A 19,574-nucleotide genomic window follows, 5' to 3' on the forward strand; every position below is an offset into this window, starting at 1 on the left:
CCATTTTTTTTTTCCCCCCTCTTTTCTTCATGTGTTTTAGTTAAGGCAGTTAGAAGGCTGAAAAAGCTGTATTAATGCTGGATTCATATCTACACAGACCTTTCAAGTTATTATGGGGCTGATAACCTCTCTTTGTCCTTGTAACATGCAGTAAACAGAGGAGCTTAATTGCTGCTGAAATGGGTAACAACTCACGGATCCCTTCGCTCCTAGTACGTTGTTTGCACAGTACCTAGCGCTGGGAATAACCAGAAGCTGATTTAATAACCTGAAGCCATTCAAAGGCTGTGCTGAATCCCGTGTGAAACTTGAGTGTTTTGTCTTGCTCTTATTCCCACTGGGCAAGTAGCTGCACCATGGTGAGGCTTTTTTAAGGCTGGAACTTACCTGTCAGGTCAGTCACACATGGGTCTCCATCCAAGGACCTGTGGCACCAGCGGGGGGCTTGGACACTGCGTTTGCAGTTGGCTCTAAGGAAGGTCCCTACAAAGCACAGAAATTGAAGGATCCTCTGCTGCGAGAGGCAGTGGTTCTCATGCAGGGACAGGGACGCTGCCTACAGTTGGAACGCTGCTCTCCATCTCCCAAGGCACGACCTTGGGCAGGCGGCACGGGCTCTGTGGTCCCGAGTTTCCTCTTCTCCAAAACAGAGATATGATATACAAGTGGGCTGAGAGCCTTGCAGAGAGGTGCTATCGCTGGTACAGGGAATTATCATCCCCAGGCCCAGGTCCAAAGCACACAGCAACATGAAGGAGAGCCATTCCCTCAAAGGACCCTGGCTCTAGCACCCAAGCCAAGAGCAGGCTGGATTTGTTCTCCGACTTGCAGGTTCACTGACATTGCTACATGCTGTACTTTTACCTTTGTAAATGGCAGTAGGTGCAAAAGATCCTGAAGGCTGAGTGACAAAGCCCAACAAAAGTTACAGTCAATGAAACAATCCCCTCCTAAATGGTATATGACCCAATTCTTGAGCCTCCTGCAAGTTATAATCAAAACCATATGTACAGTCACGAATATCAGAAATATTTACAAAACACTGACAAGATCTTAAAAACAAAAGCAGTGATTTCCTCATTTCCCTGGAAGCCTTAGAAAACATGCGGTAAAACTGTCCCATTTAAAATATTCTGCTGACCACAGAGCCCTGTATGCTTCATTGTAATGATTAGTCATTCTACACATATTTACTGGTTCGGTTCACCTACTATGGCTGGTTACAAATTATTGCAAGACAAAGATGATGAAGCAGGGTCAATAAAATCTTGTTTATGTGAAATGTCATAGCACAGTTTTACACAAAAAGGTAAACCAAACCCCCGCCCAAACACCCATTTCCCCTGCACTGGTGGCTGGTATCACTAGAGACGTCTAGCAGAACGACTTGGAATGGCTGTAAAATTGGCTAATTTAAAGTGTCTGTGGTGAGTCTGTATTGGGGTAACTGCCTCTGCTTCGATGTTTTCCTAAAAACCTAAACCAAGCAGAAAAATCCAAGGACTTAAGCACAGAAGCCTCACCTCTCGCTTTCCCTACGAGTCTCCTAAGGAAAACTTTAAGGCGCTGCAATCAAACCAGGCTGTTGACACCGAGCACCAGCTTCACGTGGTTGCCAGCTGGCAACACAACCCCATCTGTCAGTGCCTCACCTGGGAGCTCATGCCCCCCTCCTTGTAAATTCAGTGTGTGAAATAGGCCAAGACCCCGCGAGTAACTGAGCCCCATCGTGAGGTTCCAAGCAGCTCCCAGGTCCTTTGGGTGTCAGGACGCCCTGAGGGTCTTCAGCTCTCGGCAGGACCAAAGTCACCGTCTTCTGCTCTGCCCATCTTCAGCATGGAAGGCACCAAGCAGCGCTGTGAGCAGTGGGTAACAGCTGTGTGGCGTTCCCAGGGTCCTCACTTCACACATCAAACAGCCCCCAGCAGAAAGACAGAAAAAACATTGTCACAAACACCCACAATACCATTTAAAACGTTATAAATTCAAAATAAGCTTTTTTAAAAAAGACTGAAGTTGACGGTCTTCATAACAGTTGATTTAAAAACAAAACAAAAAAGAAAATACAGGTAGGTGAGGAGTCATTTAGGCACTTTCAAGGAAGGACTGAGATCTTGGTGCTTAGAAACAAAATAGTAAAGGCTTTGGTTTAGTTCTGATTTGGGTTCAGTTACAAAGAAAATTGTTCCATTTCAGCTGCGCTATGAATTCAGTGAAATTGCAAGAAACCGTTCTGGTCTAGATTTTGTTTCGGAGGGGAAAGAAGACGTTTAGATTGGTCTTTCTTATTTTATTTTGCTTGGAAAACCTAGGCGTTATTCCATCTTCATACTCCTCTCCCCCTCACTTCATTGGAAAAGATGAAAGACCAGCAATGTCAGTGCCATCCTGATCACACACCATCACTACTGGCACAGATCATGGGCAAAGGTCCAGCTTCTGGGGTTTCATTCCTGGGTTTTCTAAACAGAAGAAGAGAAGCAGGCACCATTTTTGCAAAAGATCAAGATCTGTCTTAGTCTGGAAAAATTCCTGTTGATTTCAATGGATTTTGAATCAGCCCCAGATTTTATCTCTGTACCTTGTGTTGATCCCTAAGTTTCAGCATTCTTCCTATCCTACTTTGGATCAAAGAAGATGTTCGAGAAAAGCCTATTAAGACTTTATTCCTCACTAGGAAAATAATGGCCCTGTTTCTAGGACCGTTTCATACGTACCACAAATATGTGAGCAGCCTTCTTTTATATCCTCTTAGTCAAAACTTAAAGCAGCAAAACACATTTTCATTGCACCTTTACAAAGACATCACCATTGATGCAGGAGCAGAAACAACAAGAAATTATTACATTCTTGTTCTACTATATTTATGCCCTTACAGAGATATCTGTTTATCACTATTATTAAAAGCTCAGAGGGGACATCTCTAAAAGCTGTAAGCAATGGTGGGCCCTCAAACAGACAACAAATCCACAGATGCTTAATTGGCTTTTCAAAGCTGCCGAGCACCAGCGCTTGTGAGAGGTCAACTCTTTAAGCCATCATTAGTGTATCAAATATTAAGCTCAAATGCCTACATTTTGGATGCTTACTATTGAAAAGAGAGCTTGTACTTGTTACAGCAATAGCTTTCTTACGGAATAGGTTACTGACATCTCTCCAGCGAAGGCAAACAGCACCAATCAGTCTAGGTCAATGCACACTGTGCCACAAAAGTTAATACACTTACGGAAGATGCTTAAAAACGAGGACCTGCTGCAACACAAATACACCTCAGGGGAGTTCAGGCCATCCAAAGGGCTGCAGTTCTGTGGAGACCCCAGAGCAGCAGAAGTCATCACGTTTTTTTTTTTTCATACCTCATTTCTTTTCCCACGCAGCTAGAAGAGAATGTGTCAGGGAATATGCCGAATGGTGGAAGTGTTCTTTCAGGACTACTTTCAGGTTACTTGAAATTCAATTACAGCTCTTCAGATACATACAAAAGAGCAACAAGGCACATTTAATGCTTTGGTTTAGATTCTTAATATCACACAGAGCAAGGCATACACAGATACGAGATTATGAGCCTGAAGTCTGTGTCCCAAAGATGTGTTGGACGTGGACTGTGGTGCCAAGTGGAGTATTACTGAAATTAGTAGAATCTGCGTGGGTGCTCACACATTACACACAGCAAGAAGCAAAACTGAGGACTCTGAGCCTCGTAATTGTGCTGTGTATAAAGATTAATTGGAGCATCTAAGTGGGTCTTTCCTTTGGAAGGTATTGACACAGGTTCAAAGTGTTCCTCTTAGGGCCTTAGGTTGAGCTTAAGACATTGGAAAATCTCAGATCAGGCTTTAATCATAACAGACAGCCCACCCAACAACCATGCCTCCAACATATCGAGAGCTCTTTCAATAGATACCTCTTTATTTGAAATGGAATGCATCTTGAAAAATATGAAAAATAAATCACATCTCTCAGAAATCATTTATGAGTCATATTTACACACCATTTTTTTTGACGACACTGATATTTCTGCTCACATTAGGATATGCTAGAAAACATTTGGTACATCACTGCAGCTATCAGAAGCTGGCATTTGCATATCGTGAACCTTAAAAGAAAAGGAATTACTTCAGGATATCACAGATGCAACATCCCCTTGATCTTCCTTTTCCCCCAATTTCTAAATTTTCTTGGTCACCACAGCTTGGATTTTCTTGCTGAATCTGCCCCTTAATCACTTTTTTCTTTTTACTTAAGACATGTAATTTTGACCTCTTTATGAACTGACTGTCCACGCTTTTGCTACCTATACCAAGCATTTGCCTCTGTGTGTTTTACCAGCATTTTTGTTTGCTCTCTGATGATTTAATGATTTTACTTCAGCCACATGCTGTTGGCTTTTTTTTTTTTTTTTTGGTAAGGGGAAGGACAACCCGATTTCTTTGCTTGCAAAGCTCCAGTAAGACGGAGCACAATCTGCTGGACATACTTTCATAGCCATTGCTTACAAGGCAGTGCAGAGAGTATTTAACCAAGCAGCTCTAATAAAGACTATGCAGTAGTAGAGGGGCAAACCAAAAAAGCTCCAGAACTACCTCATTTATAATAGTTATAAAAATGTCTTGGTCTAAAATTACTATCAGTCAAGAAAAAAAGAAAAAGAAAAAAAAAAAACAAAAACACAAACAAAAATCCATACAAAAAAACCCAAACCAAAACCAAACTGTGGAATTCAGAGCGTGAGAAAGTTGTCAGATTGTCCACGTCAGACAATTTAGCCTTATTTATAGTGACATGGCATGAGCCACACAGTCCGAATGTCCCCGGGGGACCGCAGCCAATTTGTTCCCATTCAGCTTCCAGGACACAGTTGGGAGGCACAAGGGGGAGGTTTGATCCTTGCACCCATCACACCAACTCGGGCTGCAGGCACAGGAACAGCTCAAGGTGGATTTTGTCAGGTGACCACCACTCATGCTAAGAGTTTGGCTGACACCAACATTTTTAAAAAGATAACACAGCAGGCAATGGCAACTGGCAAAAGTTGGTTGGTGAACTATATCAGTCCAAATGGTTTTGAGAGCATCCTTCAGACCACCTTAAAACAAGAAACACAAGGTGAGAGTGGGACATTGACCTTCAACTGCTGACAGAGTGGCAAATTTGAAGTGAAAGCTGTTTTCTCAAACCTTAATGCCAGTTATATCACTAAAATTGTCATGTTTCATTTTCAAAGTACAAATACTTCCAGAAGAGCAGTAACATTTCAGCTTTAGACTAGATCCATAGACTTTTGTGGCATTCAGGGGCTTGATTCCACTGAGGACAGGAACCTCTGCCTCTCGTACAGAAATACATGTGTCTCTGATGACACAGGAATTAATGTTCATCAATTATATTTATCCATCAGTAGGCTAAAACGTATTTTAGTAGGTGAGATGTCAGTGATACGTCTGTGTATCTGAAAAGGTGGATTAGTTACTCAGTAAACTGTAATTAATAACTCTAAAGAGAGGAGCCAAATTACAAATTACAGTCTATTTTGTGAGTCTTTGACTAGCTCATTAGAGAATCCCCTTGCAGCTATCTAACATCCAAGCATTAGCAGAATGATAATGGCAGACGTACGGAGATGTGGAAATTGGCAATTACGACTGCCAAGACAGTGATCTAATCCTAGAAGACGCAGGGCACCTTTGATTTCAATTAATCTCAAAGTAGTAACGTCATTAGGACAGCTGTAATCTACCACCCCAAGCCTGTCATGCAACCTTGTCAAGAGCCAGATCGGAAAGAAGCACTCGGGAGTAACCACGGAGGACCACCATTCAATTCTGCACCACGATGTGTTTTGCATGTCTAGGTATGTGACCCTGACACCTGGGGGCAAAGAACAAAAGCGGAGGGCTAAAACAGACCTTGACTTATTCCTTATGGGACGGAGCTTAAGCTCAGGGTGCAGAGGAAGGGACCATCATGTGCCATAGCCAATTCCGAGATCTTCCTCTGAGCATCACTTCAGTCTTTTGCTTTAAACACTTACAGAAACAGCTTGAACCAAGAACGGGGGACTTTTACAGTCAAGCTACACCTCAGCCACACAAACAGAAAAGTCCTGCATGTGTGGCTTTGATTTTGTTTACATTTGTGTAACTCGTAAAGGGGCCAAAAGCAGTTTTCCTCACCACCTGAGTTAAAATAAATAGCTCCACGGCTGCAGCTTTTTACCTTCAACCAGCGATACTGGGCCACATCGCTCTGTCCCGCTTACGACCTTGCCGCTTAATTGACACCAGAGATCCGGGCTGTAGCGGCACACACGAAACCACCCCTCGCCTGAAGGGCCCCGTCCTAGACAGCACGCAGCCTGCACCCGGCCCCTCTGCACCGGGCGAACAGCTCCAGCCCGCTCTCGCCAGCATCGCCAGCCAAACTCCCACCGACTTTTAAGAGGCAGAGGAAGACACACCAGCTGTGCAATTAGCCCTTTGTTTTCCAACTCCATGGCTTCGTCAACATTTTTAAGAGGCGAGATCGCATGCTTCTCTCAACATCTGACAGTGCTAAACACCAAAATTAATCTAGTTTATCTCAGCTAGAGAGCAACTTTCAGCTTATAAAAACTGTGACCAAAATAAGCCATTTGCACACTAAGACATACATAAAATGGATTTTTAAACTAGGGGCTACTTTAATGCATGACATTTAAAAACCGCCATCAAAATTCAACGGAGGTGGAGTGCCCAGATCACTTACAAACCGACGGTGCAGAGAGCACCCTGAACTTGGACACAACAAAACGTTCAGGAATGCCTCTGCGCTCTGGCCCTCCAGCCTCAGTGCAAGAACACCAAACCGGGCACTGGGATCCAGCACTGGGGATCCAGCTGCGGTTCCCGTTACCGCAGAAGTTGTTGGTCGGGTTCCCCTCTGCTTGCACATTAGGCAGACCAGTTTTAAACTCAGAGTGACAACCAACGTTATTTTTTGGAATAACCAAAAGTGTGAATAAGTTTTATCATCTTCCACCATGCATAATGCTTTAAAAGAAAAAATATTTAAAACCCAGACTATAGTTGTTATTCTCGTTAGAGAAAATAGTTTTTGTATGTGGGACGGGTTTCAGCCAAAATCCAAACTTCACATCACATTTTCCATGTTAGCGTAATGCAGCATATTTTGGGTGAAAATGAAGAAAAAAACTGAACAAACCTCTTGTCAAATCACAGGTGGCCGAACTACCCAGAACTTTTTAGTTCTTTTAGGGAGCTAATGTACATACTAGTTTTTTTCCCTTTGCATTTTTGATACGGCCCACATTCAGAAACATCTTGCAAATAAGCCTTAAAAAAAACCACCAACAAAACAACAAAAGAAAAACAAAACCAAACAACCCTAATAAATAAAATAAAATACATTAAAATAAAGTTACAGTACATCATGTGTCCTAGATGTCCCATCACACCAAAGGATCCTTTCCAAGGTTCATAAATAATAGATTTGAAATGCTTCTCGGCACCGAGGGTGGCAAAGCAGCAGCGGCGGCGGCTGGCGGGGGTGCCGGTGGCCGGGCCGCTGCTCCCCGCAGCTCTGGCGTTTGCCCGGCTTTCGCCCAGCCGAAGTCCGTCCGCGACGGGCGCGCTCAGTCCCGCTTCCCCGCAGCGCGGCGTCGGCTTCACCTGCAATCAGACAGCACAGCGCGGGGCCGTGAGCCGCAGGAGGGCGGCGGGAGCGGGCCCTGCCCGCCGGCAGCCGCGCCGCGGGGATGGGGACGGGGCAGCGGCCGGCTCCAGCGAGGGAGCGCGGCTCGACGGCCCCGGCCCAGGAGCGGGTCCCGGGAGCGGGTGCGGAGCGGCGGCCCTACCTGCGCTAGGCGGAGTTGGAGGCGCTGCGGAGGCGCGGGCCGTGGGGCTGCGCCAGGTGCTGCTGCTTCTGGCGGGTGGAGCGCACGGCCAGGATGGCCTGGCGGTTCTTGTACTGCACCATCTGCAGCGTGATCGCCGCGTTCCAGCCCTGCTCCTGCGCGCACCGAAAGTCGATCTCCTTCCCCTCGGCCATCACCACCGTGAAGTACACGTACTTGCCCTTCCGCTCCACGCAGTCCACCGTCTTCATGTTGGAGAAGTGAAGCTCCTTGATCTTGGCCGCCGGCTCGGCCGGCAGCGGCTGCTGCTGCTGCTGCGGCGGCGGCTGCTGCTGCTTGGGGGGGATGAGCAGCAGCCCCTCCTCGGTGAGGATGCAGCGCTTCTTCTTCCAGAGCTGCAGCAGCCCGTCGCTCCGCTTCTCCAGCACGCCCTCCTTCACCGCCTTGCAGCCGCTCTCCAGCATCCTTCTGGCAGGGGCCGGCGGCCGCCGCCCGCGGGGGCTGGGCTCGGGGGGCAGCCGGCACCAGCCGAAGACGCGCCGCCCCGCGCCGGCGCCCAGGCGGAGGGTCGGCAGCGCCCCGGCCCGCAGCAAGCGGAGCGGCTGCCACCCGTGCCGCGGCGTGGCGGGCGGCGGCGGGCGCGCTGCCGGTGCGGGCGGCTGTGGCGGCGGCTTTTCCCTCCCCTCGGCTTTTGAACGCGCCTTTCCCACCCCAGAGTGACACCCAGCGGAAGCGGCGGCTCCTCCCGCCGGCCGCGGGGAAGCCCAGCGCCGCCGACGGCGCGGCCGCTGTGCGGAGGGGAGCGGCGGCCCCGCCCGGCCTGGGGCGGCCCGGCGGCGGGGCTACGGGCTGCGCTCCCCGGCGGCGGCAGCGCTCCCGGTCCGGCCCGGCCCCCCTCGCCGGGCAGCGCCCCGGCCGCCGCACCGCGCCGCCCCTCTCGCAGCGCGACGGCGCGGGCAGGCGCGACAGGCTGCGGGAAGGGGCCCCCCGCCGTGCCGCGCTACCGGCGGGCAACCACGGCGATCAGCCTGACGGCTCGAACACCCCTCAGAGTTCCCCCGCTTTCACGGGGGTCCCCCAGCAGCACGTGCTGGGAACAACGAAGCCCCCCCCGCCCATCCTGCGCGGTTTTGCTCCAAGGCCGGCACGACCGGTACCCAAGCGCTCGCCGCGCTCCCCCGAACAAAGGGCACGACGCAACCCAGGGCTCCAGCCCCGCGCCCCTGCGCTGCCCCCCACTGCGCTGGGCAGAAGCGGCTCCTACTGCATTTATCAAATAGACATTACTCAAAACTGCTGCAGAGACTAAAATAAGCAAGTATCGGTCACTTCCCAAAGGAAACACCACAATCTCAGTACTTGGAAATCTTAAAAGCAGACTAGGAAGAAAAACAAACCCCAAACAAAACCAAACCGGCAGCTAGCACCATCTTGCTCGTTGTTCTGCTCTGTTGCCACACATTTGTTGTTTGGATTCTCCCCCGCAGTTTAGCTTTTGAATTCATTTATTTGAGTAGAAAAGTGACCTAAGGTTAATATTAAACTCTAAGTCCTTTGATGTATTCGATGTAAATTTGGCTGACACCACCGATGTGAACAATGCTGGAAGTTTCATGCCATGTTTGAGAGCACAGTTTCACTAAATACGAGTTTAACAGCGCCATTAAAAAATACTCCTCACAGTAATCCTGGCAGCTAGGAAGCAGGACATGCTGTAGCATAGGTCAGTGGGAGCCCATTAGAAAAAAAATAAAATTAGTATTAGTGATAGCTTTAATGGAGTTTATCTCCAAGAACATTTAAAAAAATATTTCCTCTTATATTTTCCACTTTATCAAAACTAACTTTAAACTTAAATTGAGGTAAACCATTAAGGAAATAACAGCAATTATTCAGCTGTTTTACCTTTCCTGAGGTAACTAGAAGACTCAAATCAGTAATAAAGGCAACTTGCTAGCCACAAACTGAACAAAAAGAGACATTAGCATCTTAAACATCCATTTATCTAAAGAATAGTCCCTTCTCCTTAGAGCTTCATATATGCTGGAAGATACAGTTCATTCTTACTTATTCATCTTATGCTTATTTTAGGAGAGGCACATGCTAATTTTCAAGATACCTGTATACCATTCACAACTGCCTCAGTCTCCAGTTCATTGCCATTTGAACCTAAATTCCCCAGCACACAATCTGTGCCTTCAGCTGCTGGTGCACGTACCAGCAGCCTCACACACAGCTTGAGTGAGGAAAGAGAATTCCTGCTTTTTCACCCAATGTGTTTTGCATCTACCATCTACTTCTTGACTCCTGATTTAAGTGTATCCCACAAGCAGAGACTTAATTTTGAAGTTATCCAACTAGAACATAAACTGGTTAAGAAGTATTCATCTGTATCAAACAACTTAATTAAAATACTGCATTTATGTAAGGCATGGGACATTGAACTAAACCTACAGAAGACTAATTCTTCTAGTAATTCACCCGTTCAGTTTTGGTTGCTGCTCCACTGCTGTAAGTGAATAGCCATTTGATTCTAAGGAAATGCACTAACCACTAGTACGGAAACCTGTATTACATTTGGGAGTCCCACACGTTACTCTGTAACAGGCATTCAAGAACTTCCCCCCACCCCACCCCCAAAATACGGCACTGTAGCACTTGAGGACATCACCACAATCTGTTATCTCCGTATTTTCATGTGAGCTTTTCTGCTTGTTCTCAGTGCTAACAGTAATCTGCAATTCATCAAAGAAAAAAAGCGAGACTAGTGTGGAAGGCCAGAGGTTTTCATCAAATATACAGGAGGAGAAAGGGACTAAATTCACTCTGGTTTGGTCTTCCATGGCATAAAGTTCTCCAAATGTTGCATATCAGATTTTTAACACAACTCTAAACACCGATGGACATACTCTGCTAATGTACAGACTCACAACTGTTTATTCCTGGTGAAATTCACCTAAGCATGTGATCAGAAGTAAACATGCAAAAACATCCATTGAAACGTGCTCTAGAAGCTAACAAGTATAACAGCCATTTAAAATACACTACATTTGACCAAAACCACCAGATCAGTCAAAAGCTAGGAGACTAGGTAAGCTGAAATAGTGACAGTTTCATCGAAAAAGAACAAAATAACTCAGTTTAGTTGTGCAGAATTTGCCAGTAAAGGATAACAAACTTCATTTTCCTAGACGGGAGTCAAAACTGAACATCCAGAAGTGCTTCTTACATCAGTATTTTGAAAAACCCCATTCACCACATAACCACAGTTAAGCATACTACACTATCTCACTGAGATTTTACTTTTCTTTAAATATCTATTTAACCCATTGCAGTTATATCGAATGTTCCATGTCTACTACCTTTATTGTAGTTTCACTAAAAACTATGCAGGTTCTGCAGCTGCTCCTCCTGAAATCTCTGATGTGCAGATGCCTCCTACTGTCAAACCTGAAATACTACAGCCCGAACCCCACCACCACACACCGAATCTGATCCTTGGAAGTCTCTACATCCAAGATGCACGTATTCCTTACTGAATGCTTCCACGTTCAAAGCTGGCACTGGTAACGGAAGTGTCTGGTTGTTAGATACACTGGTCTACCATAGCATCAGCTTCCTAACTTCACTCAAGTAGTTGAAAATTTTTTACATGTAACCTTGAAGAATAATTATGGTTAAGGATAATTAAAGTGTTCTTTTTAAAGCCCGAGGCAAGTTAAACATCATTTTGAGAAGCCACCACGAAAGACTAAAAAGCCTATAATTTTACTAGTGTTCTCCTGGGTAAAGGATCTGCAGACAGCAGTGCAACACCATCAACTATTAGTTTCAAAGGGATGCTAAACATGTCCCGAGTGACCATCCTTAAGCATCATCACTTCTTCCATCACTGAGAAGTGGCTAAACCAAAAAAAGGGTTAAGAGGGAAACCTAAAGGAAACATGAATCATGTGATCAGAAGTTCTGGCCATTGCTAGGCAGAAGGAAAATGAGGGGGGACTGAGGGAAATAGTCAAGGGCTGAGAAATACATGACAAATGAATGCACTGTAGTATGTGATTAAAGCAGTTTGATAATAAGTGGCAGATACCTAAAAGCATCTTCCAGACCTTTACCCATCTCCCAGTAATTTCATCACTAGAGCTCGCTGCTGACCGGACACTGAGGCACTGAACACGCAATCTGGGGGGCAGACTTCCCCTTTTATGAACTCCGCCTCACAGATACTTGTATATACACAGTAAACCAGGCACAAATCAATGACTTACCCTAACGATTAACCACACCGCCCCATGCCTTAGCATTCCCTATAACCCATGGCAGTACCAAACAAAGAAACTGTGTGCAACGCACAGTCTATTGGCATTGCAGCTGCTCCAGCCTGGCTTTTCCAGAGTCCCTCACACCTCTGAGATACCAGTCTTCCAAGTATTAAAACACTTAAGCACACGTTGTAGAGCAAAGCCAGCCTGTAAGTGTTTAGAATTTTCCCAGATTTAACTACCAGAGTAAAACACTACAATTGCAGAACATACCGACTGCTTCTTGTCAACTGCAGGGGTAAACTTAAGTTTGGGCAGATACTTACAACGCTTACGCATACAGAAGCGAAGCTCACAACAGCAACAATCAGGAGCTAAGCCCCCTCTGCAGCTGCAGACAACATTTTTGTCGACTCAGCACACTTTGGATACCTGTGAGAACAAGAACCCTTCCGTCACACCCCCACACTCCTTGTGCACCATTTGTGGCACACACCAAGCACACCAAGACGCAGACCAGCTTATCTTTTGCTTGGTGGGCTCCATCTTGTCTGCTTTACTTGCTCTGCAATTTTCCTATAAAAGCAGAGACACAGGCCACATGTGGAAGGCTACGAGGTCTGAGCATAAGTCTAACAGGAGGCTTTAAAGAGTGATGAGACAAATCTTACCCAACACGCCATGTGGCCAAACTTCCAACTCCTCTTGATAGTGTACAAAATTAAAACTATTTCCAGTAGATAGATTTATGTTTGCTTCAGGTAAGCATTAGCAATTGGAAGTCATTATTTCAACACCCTCTTGAAAACTTGCAGGGAACCAGTGCATCTCAAACAGAACTGAGCACTTACTAAGAAATGAAACTGAAGATGTGGTAGTAATGACTTCTCTGACCTGTACAAGTCTTTGACTGGAGGAGGCTACGCCTGCACAGAATGAAGGAGGAAGCACTGTAGAGCCGAATCTACCTACTCCATCATCTATGCAGCTCCAGCCCCAACCTAGCAGGCCTTCAAGGCTGTTACATACAGAACCACCTATGTTATCAGACCACCCCCTTTGTACCAAGGAGTTTAGCAATTTGTTTCTTTAAGCCACTGTGAATACCAGAGCACAATCCTCCTACCCAACACGAGGCATCTGAGAAACGGCTGCTGCGCAGGCGCCTTTGGAAATAGAACCTTTCTGGTAGACAGGCTAATAATCCATTTACATTTAAGTTCCCTATCAATTTCTGAATCAGGTCTACAGCAGTGGGCCCCAAAACACAGGGAAAGTTTAAGTACCAGCTTGAAGGCAAAGATGAACACATTGAATTCCTGCAAGTTCTCTACGTTCTGCTGGATATTTTTTTCCCCACTTAACTAAAACCAAGAATTACAGTATCTGCTATTATCTTAGGAAACATCAATTCCATGAATCCAACTCAGAATCTGAGCTTATGAAACTAGTTAGCTGTAGGAAACATTAGTAAGGAGTGTTGCTATGTCTAGTGTTTAAATAATCCAAGGCAGCATTTCTCACTGCATCTGACATCACCCTTCTCCAAAATGTAAAACTTAAGAATGATAAGCTTAAATTTGGTCTACTGTTTTATTTCAGGATACTGTCATTTTTGGATTTTGTTGTTTTTACGTTAACAAAGTCATAACAGACAAGAAAACTCTTTAATAATCAGGTAATCTAATCTACGTTTGCTAAAAGCTTAATTACCAAGAAGCATCACTCTCCAAACATAAGCTCTGAGCACCCTTCTCCCTCATCCAAAGTCTCAGTTAATTCTCCTACCTCTTTCCTCACCAACTCCCCATTTTTCCACCAAGATAATTCTCCCTTCAATACAGCAACCAAAACTGGACAGAAGGCACCATTTACATGTGGTAAATGATCTTAAATTTTGGTGCGGTACTGCAAGAACTGACCAAGAAATCCTATTTCAGTGATACATTTTCCTAGCCAGAACTTGTTAACAAGGTAACTTATCCTCCTCAAACTAAATGAAGAATTTATCTACAGCTGGTATAAATCCATGAGAAGTGAAAAAAATGAGTCACAATACTCCAGTCAATGTTGAAAGTTTAATGTTCCTGCTACATACTGCCTTTCAGAATTGCTGAACAAGTGTTGATCACAAAACTACGTTAAGCACCAAAACAGTTTTTATTTCACCGATGCCATAAGAACTGGCACCTCACTTTGTATGATTATATCCTTCCTTTTGCTGCAGTCTGGAGAGCATGAGAACTGCCGATTTAGAACTAGCAAGTCAGTCTAGAGAGAAGCTGACCAAAAATCTCTTGACAAGAGATGGATTCATGGCTCTGGATCTTGCAGGCTGCAGGTGAGCTTTGACATCTGCTAACTCCCCTTTTCAAATATTGTATCCCATTGTATGATACGAAGATATTAAATGAGAAAGCAGGCAAAACAAGCCAAATTTCTTAAGAACAGTGACTTCTGAAATTCACTGGACACCTTTTATAAGTTTTGTTTTTAAGATACAATTGCCAGATGCTCGTAAAAATGGGCTAGATCTAAGTAAGGACTTCAGAGACTTTTCATGTCCAAAAATACAAACCCCACAACCCTGTATTAGTGACTGCTTGAGCTCATAACATATCATCAGCTTGGTCTCTGCATGCCCTGAAGTTTAAACTTAACCCTGGGAGACATTCAGAGAAGAGACCAAGTTAAACCCAAACAGCTGGTGGGGTACCTGGCAGGGTCAGTGCCTCAAAGGATAAGTATATTCTGTCAAGATTTGTATCACAAGAACACAACTAAATCTACTTTGACATGCAGCTACCAGAAAGTGTGATGATACCATTACTCTTTTTCTATGCTATGATCTATGCATTACCTAAAAAAAAAAAACCACCACACTTAAAAAGCACAGCTTCAACAGTACAGTTTTATATACATCTATAGATAAAAGCTCCTTTTCCCAAATCCATGAATATCTGGAGAAGAAAAAGATCAAGCCTGACAGGGATTCTAAAGTGAAGCAGTGTCTTCAAGGAATTAAAAAAAAGAATCAGTTTAGTAAGAGTACACTAGACCTTCTTCCTCTGGGGGGGGGGGTGGGGGGGGTGGCGGGTGGGGCTGAGGATTGAGAAGCACTTGGGATAAACTTCATCCTGTATTACCCTCCAGGCAAGAGACATGCTAGAGGAACTCCTCCACCAGCCTAATCCTCAATGTGACTCTTGCCTCCTGCTGGCCCTGATCTTTTCAAACCTTTAACCCTTTATTACCACTGATATACTGACTTAGCCATAAAGTAGCTACTGCAGAAATAGATCCACAGCTAGCTGGACACTTCTTTCCAACCCTACGAGGACCTTCCCATCCCTCAAAAAGTCATCTGGGTACTTGCTTAGAAGATCCTAACTTCTATAGTTATGTGAAAGACAAGACTGCAGAGAGTACATTAACATCTTACTGACAGAGAAAACTCAAATGGAAGACATCAGTTCATAGCCTCTTCAAGCCAAGCGCATTCAAATCACATCTCCACAGCACCTCCACTGCTAGGCTAGAAGCAGGGTTATATGAGAAAGTATCTTCTAGCCCATGTTTGAACTGACAAAGAACATACAATATGGACAAAGTATGAACCAGAACGTGCAAACATAAGTGTAGTGAACAGAACATTAGGCGAGGAGGGAGGAATTCCTTGGGTTTTGTTTCCTCCTCTGTAGATGCTTGATACAGTGAGTACAACCTAGAATACAGCTAAGTGTTCTAGCACTCCTTTAGGCTGCAGGGCAGATTTTCTTCAAGACAGCCTAGCTCTCTCTACACAGAGTGGAAATCCAAGGCAAGTTCCTTGGCTCCACATTTCAAACTAACAACCAGTGCCTTAGTCAGGCATGGCAGTATCGAAGTCCTTTATCAGATCTAGCCCCTCTTCCAAAAACTTGTCTTCTCCAAAATGGCAGCGTTGACCAATCACTGAAACACCTAGCTCATTCACAAGTATCACACTGCAAGTGGAAAGGATGGATCAAACTTTCCAAACTATTGTGTTTGTTTTTAAAAAGCTATACAATTTGCTTTTTAGTAACTCAACTTTTGTTACAAGTAAAAAGTGAACTGCAGCATGAAAGATATGCCTTACCAGTTTACACATGCAGATACACACATCATAATAAAACAAGACTAACTTCTGAAAATACTAGGTTTTATTCACACCCCAGTGGTAAACAATAACCTTAATATGATGACTAGTTTCTTTTGTAGATCACTATGTCACATAAAATACAAAACCCATAGCATAAACAAGCTGACAGTTATGAACGTTTAATGTGGTCTCGTTGGAAATTAAACAAGTTATACTAGTCTTCTCAAGTAGTCAAATTCAAAATGTATCATCATCTCCTAGTTAGTACAAGTCACTGCCATTTCTATAACGAAGTAATGAAGGCACAGCTAGTGCAAGCAGACTTAAACCCGTTCAGACTACTGGGCTGAAAAATACTTTGGTTGGTTCTTCAGGAGAGTTTTCTCTAAACAAATATTGGTCTCAGTTAACAGTTCTGATAATCTTCACAGCTGCAGTCTAATAGCTACATGACAAAGACTTCACAAGAACCAAACTATGCAGCAATGAATTAACATTCATGCTTTAGGGGATTTACTGCATTCTACATATTGGCAGAAAATTATACTGTTAAAATGCTAGGTAGATTGAACCTACATTTTTAAACTGGTTCTTATGTGTCTGATTTCTTTAACAAATTGGTTACTTAATTCTACCAAGATACAAAACATAAGGCTGTAAGTAACTAATATTTGTGTTTAGGCTATTACAGTGCAGGTAATCCTCAAGGCCACATACACACTGCTTCACTGCTGCTTGCATTCTGCTGGGTTTTGATCCTTCTGTTGAGATAAAAAAGGAAATATCAGTTTACAGGTATCAGTGTTCTTTAAAGAACTGTTAAGACCACTAAGCATACTTTTCTCAAGTTCCAGTATTCAAGTTCTTTCATCTTTTCCCTTAAACTAACTGCCTAGTATTAGTAATACCACTGTCTCTAGATGTGGCAACATCCACAGTGCATTTATTTTTGCCTTGTTCATGCATAGGTATATGATCCAGAACAAAAACCTGTTCAGAACTAAGTGTGGTGGGATACTCTGAAAGCCACTAAAACTAGAAAAAGGAGGATGAGTTATGCGTAGTAACAAACAACCCAGCTCAGAAGCCACATGCAGGCCTGCTACACACTTTGAGGCAAAAGAAACTTCCTATGGGCAGGAACAAGGGTACTGCCTTACTCCAGAAGCCACTGTAAAACAACACAATGAAACACCAAATCATGGTATGTTCTTAAGACTCTGGAATTACCTTTTGCAATAAATTCCAGTTATTAAGTAATTCTAACATAGAAAATTTCTTGTTATATCAAAACAAACAACCAATAACATCTCACAATAATATAGGAATTTAAAGAAAAAGTGAGTTCAGTTGCAGGCTTCACTCCACTACCTTGGTTTTTAATAGATTCAGTTGGCTTTCAGCCTGTGACCAGCTTACAATTATTTATTTTTATGTCTATACACTACGGTACTGTCTCTAGCCCTTTGGTAGTTCTCTCAAACTGAGCATACAGTCTTGCCCTTTCTCAGTTCTGTTTAGCCTAGGAAAGCAATCTGAAATGGTGGAAATAAGGAGCCCATCTTGCAATTGTTTCATTGTGATTCCAAAACTTTCTTGAATAGGAAGTAACTTGAATATACTACAGCAGATGAAACATCACCAACAGGCTGTACATTTTGATTCACAAGTTTTATACCCTGTATCTTTCTAGGTACAACGCTAAGATTATGTAATTCTTTCAATAGTACTTTGATTGTAGCTCAAACCATTTCTACTGAAAAATATGCTGTGTCCTCAATTGAAATTACAGCAGACATTTTTAGTTCACACAGACTTCAATTTCATGACTGCAGCTTTCACCTACCACCATCAGATGCTTTCAGGTGGCCAAATGTGCCTTTCTCTCAGCTAGGAAAAAACTATGAACAGAGTGTCTCACAATCACTTTTCCAGCAGGCTGCGCCTGAGTAGTGATTTGCCCCCTCCATGGAATAAGAAAGTTGCCAGTTGCTCTTCGTTGTTCACATTTTAGTACATGACTGTAGATGCATTCCTGAACCTTGACTTCTGCTACCTCAAGCAATGAAAGACTTGCCATTATTACCCCAAAGATGCCTTGGTTTTGTATTCTGCTGGGAAAATCTGTGCCAGAGTCAGCTTGTGACAAGTTCCCAAAAACTGAACCTGGATTACACAGTTCTCTGCATGTCCTTACAACCATTACAAAACATTTTCATCATTAACAGCAACTTGCTGCGAGAATTTTATAGAAAAACAAGCCTGACTAATTTCAGTGGTCAAAGCCAAAAGTTACTTTTACAAAATGATTCTTGGATAAAGAACTTTAGAAGTTGCTCTACTAGTCTGCCAGAACTGGGACTGAAACAGCCTCAGCCAAGATATACTCACCATAGGAACTATTGATTAAATACTTAAAACTAAAAATCAAGACTTAACTTACATAAAATTTTAACTGTATGTATGCATACACAAACTTCAGATATTCTTTTCAATTCCTTACTTTTGGGTCATAATCGGGATCATTTTCTTCATCTGCTTCTTCTTCCCCCTCCTGAAAGATGACATTTGTTTATATTTCTCTAGCTTATCCACATTTAGCTTCCTAGGCTGTTTTCATGAAAACTAAGATTAAATTTTACTCTTAAACACATTAATTACCACTAAGTTATGCATATTGTGTTAGTTTGCCCTCCACAAAGCACATCATCTATTAACATCAATTGCAGCTTAATTTGTAAGATGCCTTAGGGTTGTCGTCTTTGGGTTTTTTGGTTTGTTGGTTGGGGTTTTTTTAATATTCACCCTAGAGCCATAGAACAGTACGTTGTACCTTATGTTTGTAAGTCATACCAAAACTTAAGTGTCGAGAGCATTCAAAAACTCAAGGAACTCTTATTCCAGATAACAGACTACAAGAGGGAAAGTACTGAAATCAAGGCCATCTGTCAACTTACCTCATCATCTGCCTCTTCACCTTCTTCATCATACTAGGAAAGAAAAGGAATAGTTTTGATAGTGTCATAAATGCAGTCATTTATGACTCAAGTACAGCCAGATAACTCAAGCAGATGCCAGAGACCACACTGTGTTGTGCTCCAGAAGTACCTTTCCTTTATCTGACAGACTTAGAAGTGCTTTATGCATCAGCATGAGCAGCGTTCAATCTCTTAAGCTATGCTCTGGCAGAGAAAACAATCTAGCTTAAGTTCCTTATGTGCAACACTAGAAGAGCTTACTGGACTGTGATAACACTTCTGGTCAGCAGGGTGTCTCAAAGCTTAAAGCAATCATCAGTCACTTGCCTCTTCTACCTCCCTGAGCCAAGGCTTTG

General features: G+C 43.7%; 2 protein-coding genes across 6 annotated transcripts in view; both read right to left on the bottom strand.

Moving 5' to 3' along the window:
- Window positions 1–805: 805 nt before the first annotated feature.
- PHLDA1 (pleckstrin homology like domain family A member 1) lies at window positions 806–8,586 on the bottom strand. Of its 2 annotated transcripts, XM_040596455.1 has the most exons (3): window positions 7,853–8,426; window positions 7,426–7,667; window positions 806–1,901 (listed from the first exon to the last, which is right to left on the bottom strand). In XM_040596455.1, the coding sequence occupies exon 1, from the start codon at window positions 8,314–8,316 to the stop codon at window positions 7,858–7,860; it is 459 nt and encodes a 152-aa protein (XP_040452389.1). In that variant the 5' UTR covers window positions 8,317–8,426; the 3' UTR covers window positions 806–1,901; window positions 7,426–7,667; window positions 7,853–7,857. The 2 variants fall into 2 exon arrangements, with proteins under 2 accessions (XP_040452389.1, XP_040452391.1); XM_040596457.1 differs by lacking the exon at window positions 806–1,901 and having other exon boundaries at window positions 3,892–7,667; window positions 7,853–8,586.
- A 7,697-nt stretch (window positions 8,587–16,283) lies between these two features.
- The window catches only part of NAP1L1 (nucleosome assembly protein 1 like 1), a 31,800-nt gene continuing 28,509 nt past the window's right edge, over window positions 16,284–19,574 (bottom strand). For 3 of the 4 annotated variants that reach the window (XM_040594822.1, XM_040594823.1, XM_040594826.1), the window contains exons 13-15: window positions 19,198–19,230; window positions 18,744–18,794; window positions 16,284–17,001 (exon numbers count right to left, since the gene is read on the bottom strand). In XM_040594822.1, coding sequence (XP_040450756.1) covers window positions 16,966–17,001; window positions 18,744–18,794; window positions 19,198–19,230 — 120 coding nt within the window. In that variant the 3' untranslated portion in view covers window positions 16,284–16,965. Of the gene's footprint in view, window positions 17,002–18,683; window positions 18,795–19,197; window positions 19,231–19,574 lie in introns of all 4 variants that reach the window. The other variant, XM_040594825.1, reaches the window with a different exon arrangement.

This window comes from Falco naumanni, chromosome 5 (genome assembly GCF_017639655.2).
Source record: "Falco naumanni isolate bFalNau1 chromosome 5, bFalNau1.pat, whole genome shotgun sequence".
Lineage (NCBI taxonomy): Eukaryota > Metazoa > Chordata > Aves > Falconiformes > Falconidae > Falco > Falco naumanni.